Source organism: Tachyglossus aculeatus, chromosome 16 (genome assembly GCF_015852505.1).
Source record: "Tachyglossus aculeatus isolate mTacAcu1 chromosome 16, mTacAcu1.pri, whole genome shotgun sequence".
NCBI lineage: Eukaryota > Metazoa > Chordata > Mammalia > Monotremata > Tachyglossidae > Tachyglossus > Tachyglossus aculeatus.
The window spans coordinates 13857752-13878048 of NC_052081.1; the positions used below are offsets into that span (position 1 = coordinate 13857752).

The 20297-nt window shown below is 42.3% G+C and overlaps 1 protein-coding gene across 1 annotated transcript in view; it reads left to right on the forward strand.

The window, feature by feature from the left end:
• The window catches only part of SWT1 (SWT1 RNA endoribonuclease homolog), a 62321-nt gene that overhangs the window by 39451 nt on the left and 2573 nt on the right, over positions 1–20297 (forward strand). Inside the window, exons 17-18 of the mRNA XM_038758532.1 lie at positions 5770–5836; positions 10925–10989. Coding sequence (XP_038614460.1) covers positions 5770–5836; positions 10925–10989 — 132 coding nt within the window. The remainder of the gene's footprint in view (positions 1–5769; positions 5837–10924; positions 10990–20297) is intronic.

Sequence of the window (20297 nt, forward strand, 5' to 3'; positions counted from 1 at the left end):
CTCCCCCAGCGCTTAGAACAGTGCTTTGCACATAGTAAGTGCATAACAAATACCAAAGTTGTTATTATTAACTAAGATGAGTTAAAAATGGGACAGCTTTGGTCTGGATTTCCTCAGGTTTAGGGATATATACGAGGGATCAACAAAGTGGTTGACTTTGTGCAGAAATTTGGCAAGGGCAAAGCATCTGTTGCTTTAACCGTATAAAAACAGGCACCCATTCAGGGCTCAAAGAGAACTAGTGGAGATTTTCTCAGAGAAAGTTCAGAATTTCCAGTTCTGGAAGGTAATGATCATTTGAGTATCTTCCGTGCAGTCTAGCAGCGTATCTCCTGGTTGAAGTCTGAAGTTCTCCTATTTTGCCTTATGTTGCAGTGTTGAGGACAGAGGAGTATGAAATAGAACCATTTAGCAATGAGAGTCTATCAACACACCAAATTTAACTTTAATTTAATCAATTTAATCAAAAGCTGCTTCTTTGTAGTCCAACCACCAACTGGTTTCTGGCTTGGAGATACCACGTTGTCCCCTGAGGGAGATGGTGGAGCTCCTCATGGCATCATTTCATAATCACCTTTCCTCCCCTTTTGTCTTCCCTAACCGCTCCCCACCTTCCCACAGGCTGGTCTTCAAATTACTGGGTTTAACCCACGTTCCTGAGTGAAATGAAAATAACTTGTGTTCCTACGTAATAGGTTAATAACTATTTGTTAAAGCAAGAGGTGGAAGTTTCCATTTTAGTAGCATCAGATATGTTTGGGATACATTTGAGCTTTTTTCACTGTGATGTGTACATTTCTGTTCTCAAAGGGTTCAGAAGCACACATATCCCTCTCAAGGAGAATTCTGTAAGCATTAAACTTCACTGAGTTGTTCATACTAAGTGCCATAATAATGTCAAGAAAAAAATTACTTCGTGCATGCTTTTTCTCTCTTCCTCTTTCTCTCTCTCTTCCTCTCTTTCTCTTTCTTCCTCTCTCCTTAGATTCACTCACATCCCAGTCTTAGTCCTAAAGTGCATTAATGATTTTTGTGGTTAATTTTTTTGAATAGGAACAGTTTTATTTGAGCTTAAAATCCAATGTGGAATTTTAATTCGGCTCTTGTACCCCTTTGTTTTTATTCAAGCCTACTGAAATCTTCCTGTTAGCTTTTTGACAGTCATCTGTTGGCTTTGAAGGCAGTTGAGTTTCCGATTGGGACAATAGCTTTCTTTTTAGTTGTTTCCCTGAAATAAGGAATAAGGAGTTGTAGTGGTATTAATTCAATTTTGAGCAGTTGGAATTCAATTGCACAGTTTACCATAAAGCGGAGAATAAAGCCTATGTTTAACAGAAAAATACTCGTTTGATAGAGAAGTGATCAGAAATGACTGCTCTAAAATGAATTTAGCTCACTGTGGGCAAGGAACATGTCTACCAACTCTGTTATACTGTTAGATTGTACTCTCCCAAGCGCTTAGTACAGTGCTCTGCACACACAGTAAGCTCTCAAGTACAGTGATTGATTGATTGAATTTTAAATAGTGAATCATGCCTGAACACCATTGTTTGAACAGGGGCATTGAGAGTCAAGAATTTCTGGAGATTTTTGTCCTGTCTCGAGCTGCTTGATTGGCCTTGGGCAAGTCACGTCAGCTCTCTTCTATCTTCTCATCCAAAGATGAGTGTATACAAAATTTCTGAAGCATGTGTGCTTTTAGAGCACAGTGAACAGAATTAAAAATGACTAATGCTTCACTTTCATTTAATTATTTAAAACATTTTATTCACTACTTAAACATCCCTGGGAAGCAGGAAGATAGGCACGGATTATCAGTCAATCAATCAATCGTATTTATTGAGTGCTTACTGTGTGCAGAGCACTGTACTAAGCGCTTGGGAAGTACAAGTTGGCAACATATAGAGACGGTCCCTACCCAACAGTGGGCTCACAGTCTAGAAGGGGGAGACAGACAACAAAACCAAACGTATTAACAAAATAAAATAAATAGAATAGATATGTACAAGTAAAATAAATAGAGTAATAAATATGTACAAACATATACAGGTAATTATCCTCATTTTACTTAAGAAACTGAACTATTTATCTCAAGTGTCTAGGCAAAGGTCTCATAAGGTAGTTTGAAGTGGAATTTTATGCTCTAGATTGGAAGTGCCATTGTCGACGGGGAACGCGGCATATCCGTGGTATTTATTGGGCGTTGTGTACAGAGCAGTGTACTAAGCGCTTGGGAAAGTATAACACTTAGAGAGCTTTTGTTTCTAGGTCAGGAACAGCCTCACTGGCTGGCAGGATATTGCCAATCTGCTTTTAAAAGACAACCAACCGTCACTCGTTATGACAGCTCCTCATAACTTACGGCAGGTTCTCACAGTTTATAAACGTGCCCTAGATTCCTCATTTTGCAACCACATAGCAAGAATGTTCCAAATATCTTTGTTGACTACTCCCACGCTCCCAGAAGCAGCTGGGCTTTACAGAAACTGTCCTTAAACCGTTCCACATAATTTACTAGTCATTTATTGCCTTTGAGCAAATTCCCGAACACCTGTCGGAAGAATGCGAATCAGCAGAAATCAAAGCACAAATCAGTTATTGATTGAGCACTTGCAGTTTTGTGACCTCCTTTTTTTTTTATGATGGCATTTATTAAGCGCTTAGTATGTGCAAAGAGGTGAATGATGTGCTGGTGTTTTCTGGGAGAGAGAGTGGGTTGAAGGGTTGGGGGGCCTGGAGATCAGAGATCCTGCTTTCTAATCCTGGCTCCACCTCTTGTCTGCTTTGTGACCTTGGGCAAGTCACCTCTCTGTGTCTCAGTTACCTCATCTGTAAAATGGGGATTAAGACTGTGAGCGCGTGTGGGACAGGGACTGTGACCAAACTCACTAGCCCGTATCTACCTCAGCGCTTAATATGGTGTCTGGCACATAGCGCTTAACAAATACCTTAAATACATTTTGTAAAGATTAGCGCTTCAACCCTAGTTAATGCTTAGAAATCCCCAGTGTTTCAAGGGCTTAATAACTTCAGCTTCTCTAGGGAAAAAAGAAGAGAAATATATTTTCCAACAATACCGATCTTCATCGAGGTCTTTGCATTCCTGCTGAGGTGGAACTGAATCAGAGAAACGTCATGGCCTAGTGGAAAGAACACAGGCCCGGGTGTCAGAGGACCTGGGTTTTAATCCCATCTCCTCCACTTCTCCGCTGTGTGAACTTGAGTGAGTCACTTCACTTCTCTTTGTCCTATTACCTCATCTGTAAAATGGGCATTCAGACGCTGAGCCTTATGTGGAAGAGGGACTCTGTTCAACCTGATTACCTGGTATCTACCCCAGCGCATAGTACAGTGCTTCGCATGTCGTAAGCAATTAACAAATACCATCGAAACAAAACCAAAAAACCCAGAATAAATGGCTGTTGATTTCTCTCAACTGATAAAGGTGCTTCTCATTCTCCAGCAGTTAAAGGAATGGTTACTATATTTTTGTGTACGTTTTTATTCGACACTGGCTGGGTTGGAGAGATGCTGGTGTGTCTTTGCTCTTTCTCCTCAGTTTCTGTAAATTCAAGCATTTATTCAACCCAGAATAAATGGCTGTTGATTTCTCTCAACTGAATAAGGTGTTTCTCATTCTCCAGCAGTTAAAGGAATGGTTACTATATTTTTGTGTACGTTTTTATTCGACACTGGCTGGGTTGGAGAGATGCTGGTGTGTCTTTGCTCTTTCTCCTCAGTTTCTGTAAAGTCAAGCGCACAAAGATCCATGTTTGTTTTTTGTGTTGATAGTGGTATTATCAAGCATCCAATCTCTGTTGAAACTAGGTTTGGATAGAGCATTTTTATTTTATCATCTTTTTATAGTAGATCTGATTTGTTTAGTATGGACTCTGTAGAACTAGAGGACAATTTTGTTGCTCCTAAGCATGATTTCTTTTTTCAGTCTTGATTTTTCACTTTGCCTGTCAGATTTCTTAACAATGATTTGATTCTAGCATCATGCCCAGCGATGTGCTGGGATCTTAGGGTGCAGTGTGTCGTGTTGGACAAGGATAAGATTGGTTTGATTTACTCTTCAGTTTTTGCCCTTTGTCATGTTTTGCTTCTTTTGTTTCTAGACTGTGAGCCCACTGTTGGGTAGGGACCGTCTCTATATGTTGCCAACTTGTACTTCCCAAGCGCTTAGTACAGTGCTGTGCACACAGTAAGTGCTCAATAAATACGATTGATTGATTGATTGATTTTGAACGGGCAACTTTTTCCGAGCCTGTTTGACATTTATGTTTACTTCCAGTTCAGACGTCGAGTTGTAAGGTTCAGAGAGTTTTGCTAAAAATCTTTCTAGTTCCATCCTCCGTCACTGCGCCCCACCCCTAGCATCCTCCTCGGGAACTTGAGGACAAAGTGTTAAGTGGGCAAAGACCAGCCAAGCCCCAGGTGGATATAGAAAACAAGGATTTGAAATCCTTGAAGAGTTTCCTATGAACTTTCCACTACTGAGGAGAGGTTGAACAACCTTCGGGGAGCCAGGAAAAAAAACTGGATACAAGAAGATGTAGCTATCCTCTCCACTCTAGTTTTATTTATCAACTTTAAAGATTATTCAGCTATGAAACTCTCATTGGAAATGAGGTAGATTTGGCCACGTAATCGTACACTGTTGGTTTGTCTTAAGATTTCTGACATTTTACGTGTGGGTTTTCATCTGAGTATGTGGATGAGGCAAACCCTTAAGCATTCAGATTTTACAGTCTCATTTAAATGGTGAGAAGTGTTTAGCATTGAAAGTCAAACAGCTACATAAATTGTATATTTAAAACAAAGATCCTTTAGATGCTTTTTAAAACGGTATTTGTTAAGCGCTTACTGTGTGCCAGACACTGTAATAATAATAATAATAATAATGGCATTTATTAAGCGCTTACTATGTGCAAAGCACTGTTCTAAGCGCCGGGGAGGTTACAAGGTGGCCCATGGGGGTAGTGGAATGGGGTAGACAGGAGAAGGGGATAATAATAATAATAATGTCATTTATTAAGCGCTTACTATGTGCCAAGCACTGTTCTAAGCGCTGGGGAGGTTACAAGGTGGCCCATGGGGGTAGTGGAATGGGGTAGACAGGAGAAGGAGATAATAATAATAATAATAATAATAATGGCATTTATTAAGCACTTACCATGTGCCAAGCACTGTTCTAAGCACTGGGGAGGTTACAAGGTGGCCCATGGTGGTAATGGAATGGGGTAGACGGGAGAAGGAGATAATAATAATAACAATAATAACTGTACTAAACGCAGGGGTAGATAGATGCAAGCTAATTAGGGTGGACACAGTCTATGTCCCATATGGGCTTATAGTCTTAACCACCATTTTACAGGTGAGGTTACTGAGGCACAGATAAGTTAAGTGACTTGCGGTCACACAGCAGACAGGCGGCAGAGGCAGGATTATAACTCGGATCCTTCTGACTCCCAGGTTGTGTTCTGTCTCCTAGGAAACCCTGCTTCTCGATGCTCACAGTTACTTTGGTCTTACTAGGGGACCTGCTAATGGTGTAAGATGTGGCTGAATTTTAAATAAGCAAAAACATTTTAAAGGACTATGCTAAAATTTAAATAGCCCATTTTGGTGTCTTTAATGGATGGGATCAAGAAAAATCAGAGTCTTTTTCCTAAAGAACCAATTATACTATGTACAGTGAAGTTTCTTTCATGTACTTACCGGGAGATATGTCAATAATTCCAGCCTATCTCTTTACTCTTTCAGGATTTTGGCCCCGAACAGCAGTTGTCAAGATGTGGACACCCTCTATAACTTCCTAATCAGTAGTGAGGTATGAGAAATTTTTTTTTAAGTTGTTTGTGTCCGTCCTGCTTCAGACCCAACAGACCATAGTCCTGCCCAAATTCAAGATCCCAGCCCTCCTCCCCCCAACTCTCCAAAATCACATCTTCTCCTAGAGGCCTTATCAGTTGAATTTCTCCTCTCTCAAGATTCTGTCCCTTCCTGGGAAATTGTGACCTTACAACCACCCCCAACACCAAACATACGTGTATTGCACACACTGTTACTTAACCACTAACTACTACAGTAGCCCATTTTTCTCTTTCTTATAAGTTAGTATCTGTCTCCTCTTCTAGAATGTAACCTCCTCGGGGACGGTATCTACTAATTAGCAGACTCTCCCAAGGACTTAAGTACAGGGTATTGCACACAGTAGACACTCAGAAAATATGACTGACTGCCAGGAGAACACAATGTAATATCGAGTTGAGACATTAGGGAGACAAATGACATAGCCTCTAAAATGCAATAGAACACACCTTAATTTATATTTGTTTTGAACCATTTTGTTCAGTTAGATCGCACATCATATATTCTTACTCCCCACCTTGTTGAGAAAAGACATTTCTTCAATTAATCTGCTTTCTTTCACTTCATTTCCTTGACCAGTATTTGATTTTTTTTAATCACTTCCAACAAATGAGAGAAGAAAAATCTTATCGTCTTTCCAGCTTCCCCGGCGATAAACTCTAAGCTCCTCAAGGACAGGGATAGTGTCTTCTCATTTTTCTGGGTATCTCCCCAGTACCCACTGCCATGCTCTGCCCAATGGGGGCATTAAATACAACTACCACTAAATAATGTAGGGCAAGTTTAAGAATTTATCTTGAATTTCCCTCTTCCTTCAAAAATCTGAATCCCTTCAACTGTGTTAATTTATATAGCTTCTTTAAGCTCAGCATGTTGTGTACTTACTGTAGCACTCTCCAATTCCAATGGCCCGCGCATGCACACACTCATTTCTTCAGCAATGCAGTATGCTTTCTCCAAATGGATTCACTCTAACAGACCTACACTCCTTTAACACCGTTCTAGCCAAACAGGAAGGGAAAATAGGCACTTGGCAGAACTGAGTGTACTTGGTATTGCAGAAGGCCCTGATCATATGCCTTGTGAAAACAAGAGAATTGCCGCAGCTATCTTGCTCACATTTGACACTCCCTGTTCCCTGGAACCCGTGGATCTGGGCCTTATCCCTCCTCGCGTAGTTGATCAGGATCAACTCTTTCACAGTAACTTTCAAATAAGAATTGATATACATGTTCTTTGCCCACCACAAGTTCACAGTCTAGAGGGGGAGAGAGATGTTAATACAAATAAATAAATTATGGATATGTACATAATATCCTCTCCCCCTCATCCCCCTTTCCATCCCCCTCATCTTACCTCCGTCCCTTCCCCACAGCACCTGTGTATATGTATATATGTTTGTACATATTTATTACTCTATTTTACTTGTACATATCTATTCTATTTATTTTATTTTGTTAGTATGTTTGGTTTTGTTCTCTGTCTCCCCCTCTTAGACTGTGAGCCCACTGTTGGGTAGGGACTGTCTCTATATGTTGCCAACTTGTACTTCCCAAGCGCTTAGTCCAGTGCTCTGCACACAGTAAGCGCTCAATAAATACAATTGATTGATTGATTGATACATAAGGGCTGTGGGACTGAGGGAGGGCCGACTAAATGAAGCAAATCAGGGCAGTGCACAAGGGAGTGGGAAAAGAGGAATTAAAGGCTTAGTCAGGGAAGACCTCTTGGAGGACATGTGCCTTCATTAAGGCTTTGAAAGTAGGGAGAGTAATTGTCGGGGATGAAGAGGCAGGACTTGGCGAGAGGTTGGCAGCAAGATAGATGAGAGATCAAGGTACAGCGAGTAAGTTGGCGTAGACCAATAACTCAGCAAAGACCAATCCTAGTAGCAAATTTCTGATTTTGGAATTCATAGTACATGTGTTCATATACAGGAGCAGCGTGGCTTAGTGGAAAGAGCACATGCTTGGGAGTCAGAGGTCATGGGTTCTAATCCTGGCTTGTCAGCTGTGTGCCTTTGGGCAAGTTACTCAACTTCTCTGTGCCTCAGTTACCTCATCTGTAAAATGGGGATTAAAACTCTGAGCCCCACCTGGGACAACCTGATAACCTTGTATCTATCCCAGTGCTTAGAACAGTGCTTGGCACACAGGAAGCGCTTAACAAATACCATTATTATTATTACTATTATGTATCCAACACATTTTATAGCCATTCATATATATTAATTACAGTTCTGCATTTTGGTCTACAAGTGATGTTTCACATTATTAAAAACATCCCAATTTCTACCTTCAAACCAATTCATGCAATAGAAGACCAAATCACAGGGGATAACCTAAAAGTCACAGCCGTCATCATCATCTTCATCAATGTCTTCAGTGGTACCTGAGTGCTTATTACGTGCAGAGCACTGTACGAAGCGCTTGGGAGAGTCCACCACAACCAAATCGGTGGGCACAGTCCCTGCCCATAATGAGTTTACAGTCTAGACTAATGAATCAAATGGAGCACTGGGCGCTTAATATCACACAGTGCATTTCTGTGTTTGCATGTAATGTTTTTCCAACTGATTTTCGTGGCCATCCTGACATCTTTGCCGACCTGTTGGAACGTGGTCTCTTCCTCTGCCAATTTAGACGGAACGACTGGTGAAATTTCAGATGGGATTTTCTGAGAAGATTATTCTGCATAAATATGTCACACTAGATTACTAATTCTGTTAGCCCACTTTATAAAAGCTCAAGGAGACCTTTTATACTTGGCTCATGCCGTGTTTAAATTTAGTTCGCTGGCTGACATTTGCAATGACTGTCATAAAGTGTCTCGCAGCAGCCAGTCAGAGTCCTAGAGCAGCCTGTCCCGTCCATCCTTCGGTCTGGCTTCTGTATCGCGGTCGCATCTGCGACCCTAAATTTGGCTGCTTCTTGGATTTACTGGTATTTGGAAGCAGCCCCGGAAGCGTCAGTAGCTCGACCAGTGGTGTCTGGGGCAGGGGAAAGTCACTGGAAGGATTTGAGACCGATGGATTTTGGCTCGGGTAATGTCAGCCTAATGTTCCTAAGGTGATGGAGCAGGTCTGCCGTGGAGCACGATTTGAGCGTGAACGGGGGCAAGGACCATATTCTACCTATTTTATTGAACTCGCCCAGGCTCTGAGAACAGTGCTGTGCCCACAGTACGTATTCAGTGAATACCATTGATTGATTGTTAAATAATAATAATAATAATAATAATAATGATATTTATTAAGCGCTTACTACATGCAAAGCACTGTTCTAAGCGCTGGGAAGGTTACAACGTGATCAGGTTGTCCCATGGGGGGCTCTCAGTCTTCATCCTCATTTTACAGATGAGGGAACTGAAGCTCAGAGAAGTTAATAATAATAATAATGATGATGGCATGTATTAAGCGCTTACTACATGCAAAGCACTGTTCTAAGCGCTGGGAAGGTTACAAGGCGATCAGGTTGTCCCATGGGGGGATCACAGTCTTCATCCCCATTTTACAGATGAGGGAACTGAGGCATAGAGAAGTTAAGTGACTTGCCCAAAGTCACACAGCTGACAATTGGCAGAGCCGGGATTTGAACCCATGACCTCTGACTCCAAAGCCCAGGCTCTTTTCCACTGAGCCACGCTGCTAATAATGTACTCGGGTACTCAGTGCCTTCCTTTCTTTAAATGGGATGAAAAGGAAAAACATGTCTCTAAGTGCCTTTCAGCTCGGGGCTAAGTAACCCACTCAGAAAGAGAAAAAGTAGTAACATTTCATTTGGAAAGAAGGATATTGATTTGAGAGTACATTGTATCTGGTTTTTAGACTGGTAAAATCTAGTATGTTCTTTGCCAAATCTCCAGATATTGTATCTCTGTACATAGATGTGGTAGATTATTTACAAAAAAAACCCAAAAATGTGATGGTATTAGAACTAATCCTCCATGCCTGTGTCGAAAACCTCGTATTTTCCTGAAATGTAGCAGGGGGGTAACAGCCAAAGTCTTTTAATTTTTTTAAAGTTTTTTTTTAAAAAACCCAGTCTTATGGCACTATTCATCTTGTTTTTAAAGCAGTTGAAATAATTTGAACACGAAGAAAGAACCATTTAGCCTTTCAGGACCAGACTTAGACACAATATTAGACACTTACTAAAGGAAGAAGGATAATATTCCATTCAAGTACGTGTTCAGGGCACAGGATATTGGCTTTAGGAGGAAGAACAATAAGCAAAGTGCTGTGCTTGCTGAATCTGGTGTATGCAGATGTAACTCCTAGAGCTTTCCGTAGTCCATTTGCAAATAGAGCTATTTTCCTTTATAGTAGACTTTTCTGGAGGATAAATATAAATGCCAGTCAGAGAATGGCATTATTAAACAACGGATAAAATAAAAAATGGTCCCTAAATGGAGAACCCAATCAGTGTTCATTTTTCATCTTTTAGGAAAGAGAACTCTTCAGTGGGTCAAACAGTCAGTAGGACTTTATCTGTGAACATCTAATGCTCATTGATTTATTATTTACGGTATACTATTAGGGATGCAGGTCCTGAACATTTTGTTTTAACTGTATGGTTGATATTTACCCCACTTCATGCTCACAACACTTATGTAGATATCCGTAATTTATTTATGTTATTGTCTGTCTCACCCTCTAGACTATAAGGTCCTTGTGTGCAGGGAACATGCCTATCAGCTCTGTACTCTCACAAGCGCTTAGTACAATGCTCTGCACACAGGTACTGCTCAGCGAATACCATTGATTGATTAATTGGTCTGTATTTTGACTTTGGAGTTACTTCCAGCCACCGTTTAGATGTTCAAGATTCTACTTGTCTGGCATCTCAACTCAGGGATTATAGCTAGTTATGCGCAATCAATCATATTTATTGCGTGCTTACTGTATGCAGAACACTCTACTAAGCATTTCAGAGACTACAATAAAACAGAATTGGTACACGTTTCCTGCCTACAACGAGCTTACAGTCTGGAGCAGAATCAAATATTGAGTCATTCTTCATAACCACACCTTTGTTCTTTTTCTTAGATAAATAAAAGCATCACATTTACTGCCCAGGATCTTTATGAATGTGTTTCCCAGGCCAATTATCGGTAAGTCATCCTCTGGTTTAAGCAGTTATGGGGGCCTCCTCAAGCACATTCCAGTTTGCTTTCCAACAATTCCTGCCTTTGAGCTTAGTTTGCTTTTTCAGGCATTCTTCCTCTACTCCCATGAACTGTTCCTTCTTAAATTTGATTTCTTTTCATTCTCTAAAGCCGGAAACATTTGCAGGTACTCTGAGCACAGTCCCAGTCTAAAGAAAAAGGCAGTTGGTAGATACTTTTAGGATCTAATCATGAGAATTTAAAAGATTTAACTATGTGGTGATTTTCATTGTAGCCGATATATATATAAATGTGTATATATATAAATGTGTATATAAAGCTCAACATGTCGACTAAAGCTCAACATGTCGAAGACTGAGCTCCTTGTCTTCCCTCCCAAACCTTGTCCTCTCCCTGACTTTCCCATCTCTGTTGACGGCACTACCATCCTTCCCGTCTCACAAGCCCGCAACCTTGGTGTCATCCTCGACTCCGCTCTCTCATTCACCCCTCACATCCAAGCCGTCACCAAAACCTGCCGGTCTCAGCTCCGCAACATTGCCAAGATCCGCCCTTTCCTCTCCATCCAAACCGCTACCCTGCTCATTCAAGCTCTCATCCTATCCCGTCTGGACTACTGCACTAGCCTTCTCTCTGATCTCCCATCCTCGTGTCTCTCTCCACTTCAATCCATACTTCATGCTGCTGCCCGGATTATCTTTGTCCAGAAACGCTCTGGACATATTACTCCCCTCCTCAAAAACCTCCAATGGCTACCGATCAATCTGCGCATCAGGCAGAAACTCCTCACCCTGGGCTTCAAGGCTGTCCATCACCTGGCCCCCTCCTACCTCACCTCCCTTCTCTCCTTCTACTGCCCAGCCCGCACCCTCCGCTCCTCCACCGCTAATCTCCTCACCGTACCTCGCTCTCGCCTGTCCCGCCATCGACCCCCGGCCCACGTCATCCCCCGGGCCTGGAATGCCCTCCCTCTGCCCATCCGCCAAGCTAGCTCTCTTCCTCCCTTCAAGGCCCTGCTGAGAGCTCACCTCCTCCAGGAGGCCTTCCCAGACTGAGCCCCTTCTTTCCTCTCCCCCTCGTCCCCCTCTCCATCCCCCCGTCTTACCTCCTTCCCTTCCCCACAGCACCTGTATATATGTATATATGGTTGTACATATTTATTACTCTATTTATTTATTTATTTATTTATTTTACTTGTACATTTCTAGCCTACTTATTTTATTTTGTTGGTATGTTTGGTTCTGTTCTCTGTCTCCCCCTTTTAGACTGTGAGCCCACTGTTGGGCAGGGACTGTCTCTATGTGATGCCAATTTGTACTTCCCAAGCGCTTAGTACAGTGCTCTGCACATAGTAAGCGCTCAATAAATACAATTGATTGATTGATTGATTGATTGATATATATATATAGATAGATAGATAAAGATAGATAGATAGATAAATGTATATATAAATAAATATATATATATTTTCCCCTATGTGAGGGTAAAGGAAAGAGGGAAAAAAATTTAAGAAGCAGCATTTTTCAGTATACATTGCACGTACATTACAGTTTCCAGCATTTTGATGAAGTCTCCAGTCTGAAACAGCCAGAGAATCACAGTCCAATTCTGAAGGCTCTTAGCCTTCTAGTAGCCTTATGGATCTCTGTCTCTTATTCTAATGTCAGTTTCACTGCCTGTAACTTTCCCTTTTGACTAACATGTGAGTGAAGAGGTACTAAAAGGAAAGCTAACTAGATGTAGACCTTAAAGCCTATCATATTTGTTTATGCACTTGGGTTTGCCTTCAGCCACCGGGATGATGAAATGTAGCATTATTACATAGCGTAGAAGATGAGTACAAACTCATTAGGAAGAAATATATGTTTGGGGGAGAAGCGACACCTGAGAGCATTTGGACCCGGGCAGTGGGAAAATTAATTTCCTACTGTTCTAGCTGAGAGAAAAGGTATCAGTAAGAGTCTCAAGACATTACTATATCAGCTTTGCCATTGTGCTCTGACATTTGAGCATTTGAGGTCTTGCGGAGCATAGTGTCCGAATGCAAACACCTTAATGTATCTTCTCGTTGGAATCAGGTTTCTGAAGTGGTAAAAATCCAGTTTAAATCCTGCTGGATTTCTACTCCCAGTTCACAGATCAGAGAATTTTAAGGATGACTCTTATGAAACGTGCCTGAGCTTTGGCAGCTCCGTGGTCTTTCTGGCTATTGTCCTTCCAGACTGCCAGTAGTACTTTTTTTTGTTCTCTTTGCACTTAACGGGGGACAGGAACAGTGATGGAATTCTCTGATATTTGACAATGAGCTGACAATGGAATTATAGTGTCTACTTGGGGAGAGGAATCACAATTAACTACTTAACTGAACTGAAACATTTTGAATGCTGCTTGAAGATACTGTGGGGGGGATAGGCAGGCATGTTTGCAACAAAGGGATTGAAACTGTGGGTGTTTCAACTCGCTTTTAAAATTATTTTGACACTATAGATACAAACTAGGCTTGTGTTTTAGCAGTCTCATCCCACTCCCACATATTAAGTCTCAATGTGGCTTTATATTTTTACCCAGAGGCCCTAAAGAATGAAATGAAGAGGCCCCGCTGCCTCTTAATCGAAATGAGTGGCCAACTCACCTCTTCCCCTGGTCAGTTTTGCTCTTTGGAGCTACGGTGTCTGTTCAGTTGGAGGAATTTCACCTCCGGCCCATTTGTGTACTCAGTTATTCATTTTTACGTGTGTCTTCCTTCACGAGAGTGTAAGCTTCTTGTAGCCAGGAAATGGGTCATTTCTTCGGTAGTCACCAAGTGCCTGATACAGTGCATTGCACCAATCTGTCAGTGGTATTGAGCGCTTACTGTGTCCAGGACACTGCGGTCAGTTCTTGGGAAAGCACAAGACAATAGAGTTGGTAGACAGGATCCCTATCCACAAGGAGTTTGCAGTCTCCATATGGGGGAGGCAGGCATTAAAATCAGTTACAGATCGGGGAAAATGTAGAGTATAAGGATATATATGTAAGTGCTGTGGGGCTGGGCTGAGAATCAAAGTGCATCAAGGGGTAGACGGCCAAAGGCTTGGGCGACAGTGGTTGCTCAATAAATACCACTACTAACATTTCTGCTACTACTTGACACGTGCCAAATATATTTTTGGAAAGGAGCTAACAATAGAGGAATATGACTGTAGCAAAATGAGGGCAGAATAACCTCGTAAGTGACCAGGAGGTGAGAGGAAAAGGTGATGTATTTTTATACAGATTCATTCCTTTCGGCACAAATTACTCTTAAAACAGCCTGAATTTGCAGATTTCTCATAGGAGTTCCAACTCCAAGACTAATAGTTGAGGGTGAACGGGGAGTAGAAAGGGACATCTATTTTAGAAAACCCAGGAATTATCTAAAGAGGCTTCCCAGTTTGGCGATTTTTCTGACATGGCCCTGCTTGGCACAGGAGAAAATGTCAGAGAGACAAGGGAGAGGCAGGCTGGTTAGGGAGAATCAGACATCAAAAAGAAGCCATGTCAGAAGAAGAAATCCACAGAAAAGGGAAAATTGAAGCCAAAGTCAACCTCACCCCTGGCTGTAAGTGGCCCTGTTGGGCAAAATACTAGATTTCTCATGATGCTGTGAGAGCTTACAACTCTCATAGCCTTATTTACCTGGCCGTGGATTGTCCCATGCTGGTCCTACCTAACCAAATCATTCCTGGAACAAAACAGGAACAAAAGTGAGGTGGGAATCTGGCTTTCAGCTCTTGATGTCGCCTTTATTTTACCAATTTTTGCTTTTGGGTTTGTGCCTCATGCTCCTGTCTCATCTCCGAGTAGGTGGGTGATAGGAGGAGGAGAGGAGGAAAGGGAGCAAGTTCCCATTCCCCCTGCCCAATTATCCCCTTTGTGCCCACGCTATCTGTCGATTAAGGGATTTTTCACTTCCAGGGCTACTCTAAGTTGGGTATTTATTTCCTTACTTCTTTCTCCGTGCAGGTCAGAAATCGAATAGTTTCCAAACCAGATTACCAAACAGCCTTTTCTAAACCTTAAGAAAAGAAACAAAAGAGGCGGGGCACAGTATTTAATTCACAGTGTCTATTGTAGAGGCTGGAAGGTAGGTTTCAACTTGCTTTGAAAACCCTAGGGCAAGTCCCTGCAGCTGTTTTTCAGCTTGAGGTGAGAACCAGTTTTGACATCATCGCTGAAATTCCCAGGAATTTCCAAATTGTACAGCAACACAGATTGAGGGGGTGTGGAAACCTTGCTGATTTGGGAATGGAGGGACAGGACTGCCTCCGAGTCTGACCCGAACCAGTCGGCTCAAAGACAGCCAGCCTTGGAGCGAGCCTCAAAATTGCTGCGTTGTCCCCTCTGAAGCACACCATCAAATGGACAGTTCATCTCGAATAGTGTTGCCTACAGTAAGGAGAAAATACAGTGAGCACATAGACAAATGAGGGTATCTAAGTGAGTAGATGACATATCTATCTATACATATCTATCCTATTTATTTTGTTTTATTTTGTTTATTTTGTTAGTGTGTTTGGTTTTGTTCTCTGTCTCCCCCTTTTAGACTGTGAGCCCACTGTTGGGTAGGGACTGTCTCTATATGTTGCCAATTTGTACTTCCCAAGCACTTAATACAGTGCTCTGCACATAGTTAAGCGCTCAATAAATACAATTGATGATGATGATGATGATGATGATAACAAAACTGAGCAACAGTGAGATTTCCCTACAGGTTACAACCTGTGGTTGCCATCTAAGGCTGAGCCTCCATATGCTAGTGAAGCAGGTCGTGGAAGTGGTCATCCTTCTTTACCCGTTTCAGTGTAGCATCCCCTCAAAATGATCTCGGTTAATTGAAGCGGAGAAGCAGTGTGGCCTTGTGGAAAGAGGATAGGCCCGGGAGTCAGAGGACCTTGGGCAAGTCACTTCACTTCTGTGCCTCAGTTCCCCCATTTGCAAAAATGGGGATACAATATCTGTTCTTTCTCCTCCTCAGACATGTGGCACCCAATTCTCTGGTTTCTACCCCCGCACTTAGATGCTTGGCACATAGCAAATATCACTATTACTAACAACAGTGATAATAATAACAATAATGTAGTAAAAGCCAAAGCATTTCTATTTTGGCTTAAGTAGATTGAGTGTGTCCCTCAATCCTCTGTTTGGAGGCATAGGCGAATGTAGCTTTTATTCCTTATGTAGGAGTCCTCCACGGCTTGGACACCAGGTTAAGCTGTTTTACAATGGAGTAGCAGGTCTGAGTAAAGCCCTAAAGCCAGGCTAGAATATTTTTACATTTTCTTAGATGTCAGTCTTTAAATATTACCAAAACTCTGAATATGGCTTTAAATTAGCTCGCTTACTCCTGGGAACATGCTTCTGAGACTGTTTTGTGAGCTCTTTTGTAGTGTCAAGCCTTCCTTTTGCTCCAAGGTTTGGTTAAGATGCCTTGTAATGTTTTTCTCACAATTTCGTATCCATACTCCTTTTCTCAGTCATGTGTAGCCCAAACAAATGATCATCAATGTAATTCGATCATTGAAAAATGGCATGGTAGCAATCCTCGATGGGGACCATCCAGTTATTCACAGCTGATTGTCAGTGATTAACCCAGAGCCTCAGTCAAGTATTCAGAAAAGCCAGTTTGCCACCCAAAGTGGTGCTGGTGGGGACAGAATGAGGTTAACTCTTGGGCTGGATTTTGAGAGGCAGAATCGACTCACCCTTGTTTTAAGTTTTACTTTTAATTCTCCAGTTTTTGAGATCCGGACTGAATAGTAAATAGGTTGTGAATAGGTTTTGGTTTTTGAAGAACCTTAGTTTCACCCCAGCAAAGAGAATTGCAGTAAACCCAAAGAAAGATTAGACAATAAAAGCATCTTGACATTTACAGCCAGATAGTTGAGTCCTGAAAGCAGTAATGAATCAAAAGAATTACTGTTGCCAAGGAACACTCACACTGTAAATTGTGATTATGGATCACAACAATCTCAGTACGCTGCCTCCCTCTCCCAGCTCCCCTTAATAACCACAGATAATAATAGTTTTAGGAACAAATAATAATGAAATACCATTATTATTAACGTATTTGAGTGGTTACTATGTGTCAAGCGCTGTTCTTAAGTGCTGGGGTAGATACAAGTCACTCAGATTGGACGTGGTCTCTGTCCCACTTGGCGTTCACAGTTTGAAATAGGAGGGAGTGTTCTGTACACAGTAAATGCTCAGTAAATACCATTATTTGAGTAGGGGTAGAAGGGGAATAGGAGGGGATCCAGAACTGAGCCTTGGGGAACCCCCACACTAAGTGTGGCGGGTGGGAGGCAGAGGAGGAGCCCGTGAAAGAGTGATAAATAGCAGAGAGATAGGAGAACCAGGTGAGGACAGTGCCAGCGATGCCAAGGTTGGATTATGTTTCAAGGAGAAGAAAGAATATTTTACTCTTGGTTAGCCACTGGGCACCTTTTCAACTTCTTATTTAAGGCGGCTATTTTTTTTTTTCCAGTGACGTTAGTCAGTGGACTCGAGGTTTAAACAAGAAAGCAGGAAAAAGAGTGAATGCAGATAGAATTGGCAATGACAGAACGAGGGTTAGAAATACGCCCTGTTTATCCAGTCGGAGTTTATCGTTCATGTGAAAAATTTGGTAATGAATCACGTTCATTTCGCTTGCTGCTAATTGGCTCTAGGATGCCTTCAGCCAGGTTTTTAATTAAATAGGAGGGCTATTAAATATTCATGTGCCGAGATGCGTGCGTTTTCATGAGCTGGTTTCTAAGAAATAGCATATTAAAATGCGTCACGAAAAGTTCCCTGGACGTCTTTGTGAGTGTGTAATTTGTACCAGGAGAAACCTCAAGTTATTACTCAGGAAGCAGGCCCCTAGCCTATTGTCCAGAGAGGTTGCAGGAGTGTGCAGAGGAGAGTGCGAGGTTTTCAGGCAGCTATGAAATCTGCCTGGTCATGTCCCAAAGACTGATTTGTTGTAACAATGCTGAAGTCCCAATTAAAAAGGCTGTTCAGCGTGGCACAGTTGTGTTACAGGCGTGGATTAGTCCGGAATGCAATACCCTGCCTTTAAAAAGGATGAGCCATCGTTTCCTTTTGTGGCAGATCTTTGTATCCCAGCGCTCGAGTTCATTGCCAAACGATTTGGACATTGGTGCTGACGAGCTAAGCATTTGGATGCCATAATGTGTTAGGATTGCGATGGGACTGGAAGCTTTTCCCACCTGTTGCCAACTGTAACTTTTGGGTGGATCCTAGGCTTGTACCAGCTCCCGGAAAAGATGCAGGGTTGCCAAGTGCCGGAAAATCCGAGGCTGATCTGTAAAGTTCGGCTCGAATTGGTCGTGCCCGTAAAAGCCCGTAAAAATGATAGAGTGGCCGTAAATACCGAGGCAGCTCCAGCTCCCCGGGGAGTGAGGAGAGAAAGAATCGCTCCGTCAGCGGTATTTACTGAATGCTTACTTTGTGCAGAGCACTGGCCCAAGTGCTTGGGAGAGTTGGATACAGTTGGTAGACATGATGCCTGCCCTCAGGTTTACAACCTAAACCATAGATGGGCGAGACGGCGTGCCTTGATGGATAAACCGTGGGCCTGGGTGTCAGAAGGACCTGGGTGCTAATCCTGACACTGCCGTGTGTCCGCCGTGTGACCTTGGGCAAGTCACGTGACTTCTCTGGCCCTCGGGTACCTCATCTGTAAAGTGTGAGCCTGGGCTGTGTCCAACCTGATAAACTTGTATCCACCCCAGCACTTAGAATGGTGCTTGGTGCCATAAGTGCTTTGCAAGCACTGTAATAATTATTATTATTAATAAGAGTATGAGGTTATGTACATCAGTGCTGTGGAAGGTGGGGGGGACTGCCTATGTGCCTAGGGGATGGGCCTAAGTATAAGTAAGTGCTTTGCAAGCACCGTAATAATTATTATTATTAATTAAAGTATCAGGTTATGTACATCAGTGCTGTGGAAGGCGGGGGGGACTACCTATGTGCCTAGGGGATGGGCCTAAGTATAAGTAAGTGCTTTACAAGCACCATAATAATTATTACTTATTATTATTAATAATAATATTATGTATATATGGTTGTACATATTTATTACTCTATCTTGTGCATTTCTATCCTATTTATTTTATTTTATTGGTATGTTTGGTTCTGTTCTCTGTCTCCCCCTTTTAGACTGTGAGCCCACTGTTGGGTAGGGACTGTCTCTATGTGTTGCCAATTTGTACTTCCCAAGTGCTTAGTACAGTGCTCTGCACATAGTAAGCGCTCAATAAATACGATTGATTGATTGATTACTATTAATAAGAGAGTATCAGGTTATATACATCAGTGCTGTGGAAGGCGCGGGGGGGGGGGGTACTACCTATGTGCCTAGGGGATGGGCCTAAGTATAAGTGCTTTACAAGCACCATAATAATTATTACTATTAATAAGAGAGTATCAGGTTATGTACATCAGTGCTGTGGAAGGCGGGGGGGGCGGGGGGGGCGGCGGGGACAACCTATGTGCCTAGGGGATGGGCCTAAGTATAAGTAAGTGCTTTACAAGCACCATAATAATTATTACTATTAATCAGAGAGTATCAGGTTATGTACATCAGTGCTGTGGAAGGCGGGGGGGACTACCTAAGTGCCTAGGGGATGGTCCTAAGTTGGATGAGAGAGGAAGTAGGGAGGGAAAATAGGGTGGAGGGATGAGACTGTGAACTTTTGGAAAGAGGGAGCATGTCTACCACCTCTGTTATAATTATACTCTCCCAAGTGCTTAGTGCATTCAGTAAGCACTCAATAAATACACGTGATTGACTGAGAGCTTAGTCCAAGAAGGCTTTCTGGAGGTGTTGTGTTTTCTGTAGGGCTTTGAAGATGGGGCGAACACTAAATGTATAAGGGGAGAGCCTCAGGCAGGAGAGAGGGGGCGGGCAAAGGGCTGAGAGCGGGTGAGGCCAGAGTGAGGGAAAGTGAGTAGGTTGGTATTAGAGGAGCAAAAATGTGGGCTGGGTTGTAGTGGGAGAGGAACGAGCATAATAAGAGGGAGAGAGTTGATTGAGTGCCCTGAAACCGACGGTAAGGAGTTTCTGTTGGATGCAGAGGTTGGGGAGCAACTATGGACTTAGGTACATCTCTGAAATTATTAAGAGTAATGTCTGTCTCCCGCTGTAGACTATAAGCCCGCTTTGGGCAGGGAATGTGTGTTTTTATTGTTATGGCATTTATTAAGCGCTTACTACGTGCAAAGCACTGTTCTAAGTGCTGGGGAGGTTACGAGGTGATCAGGTT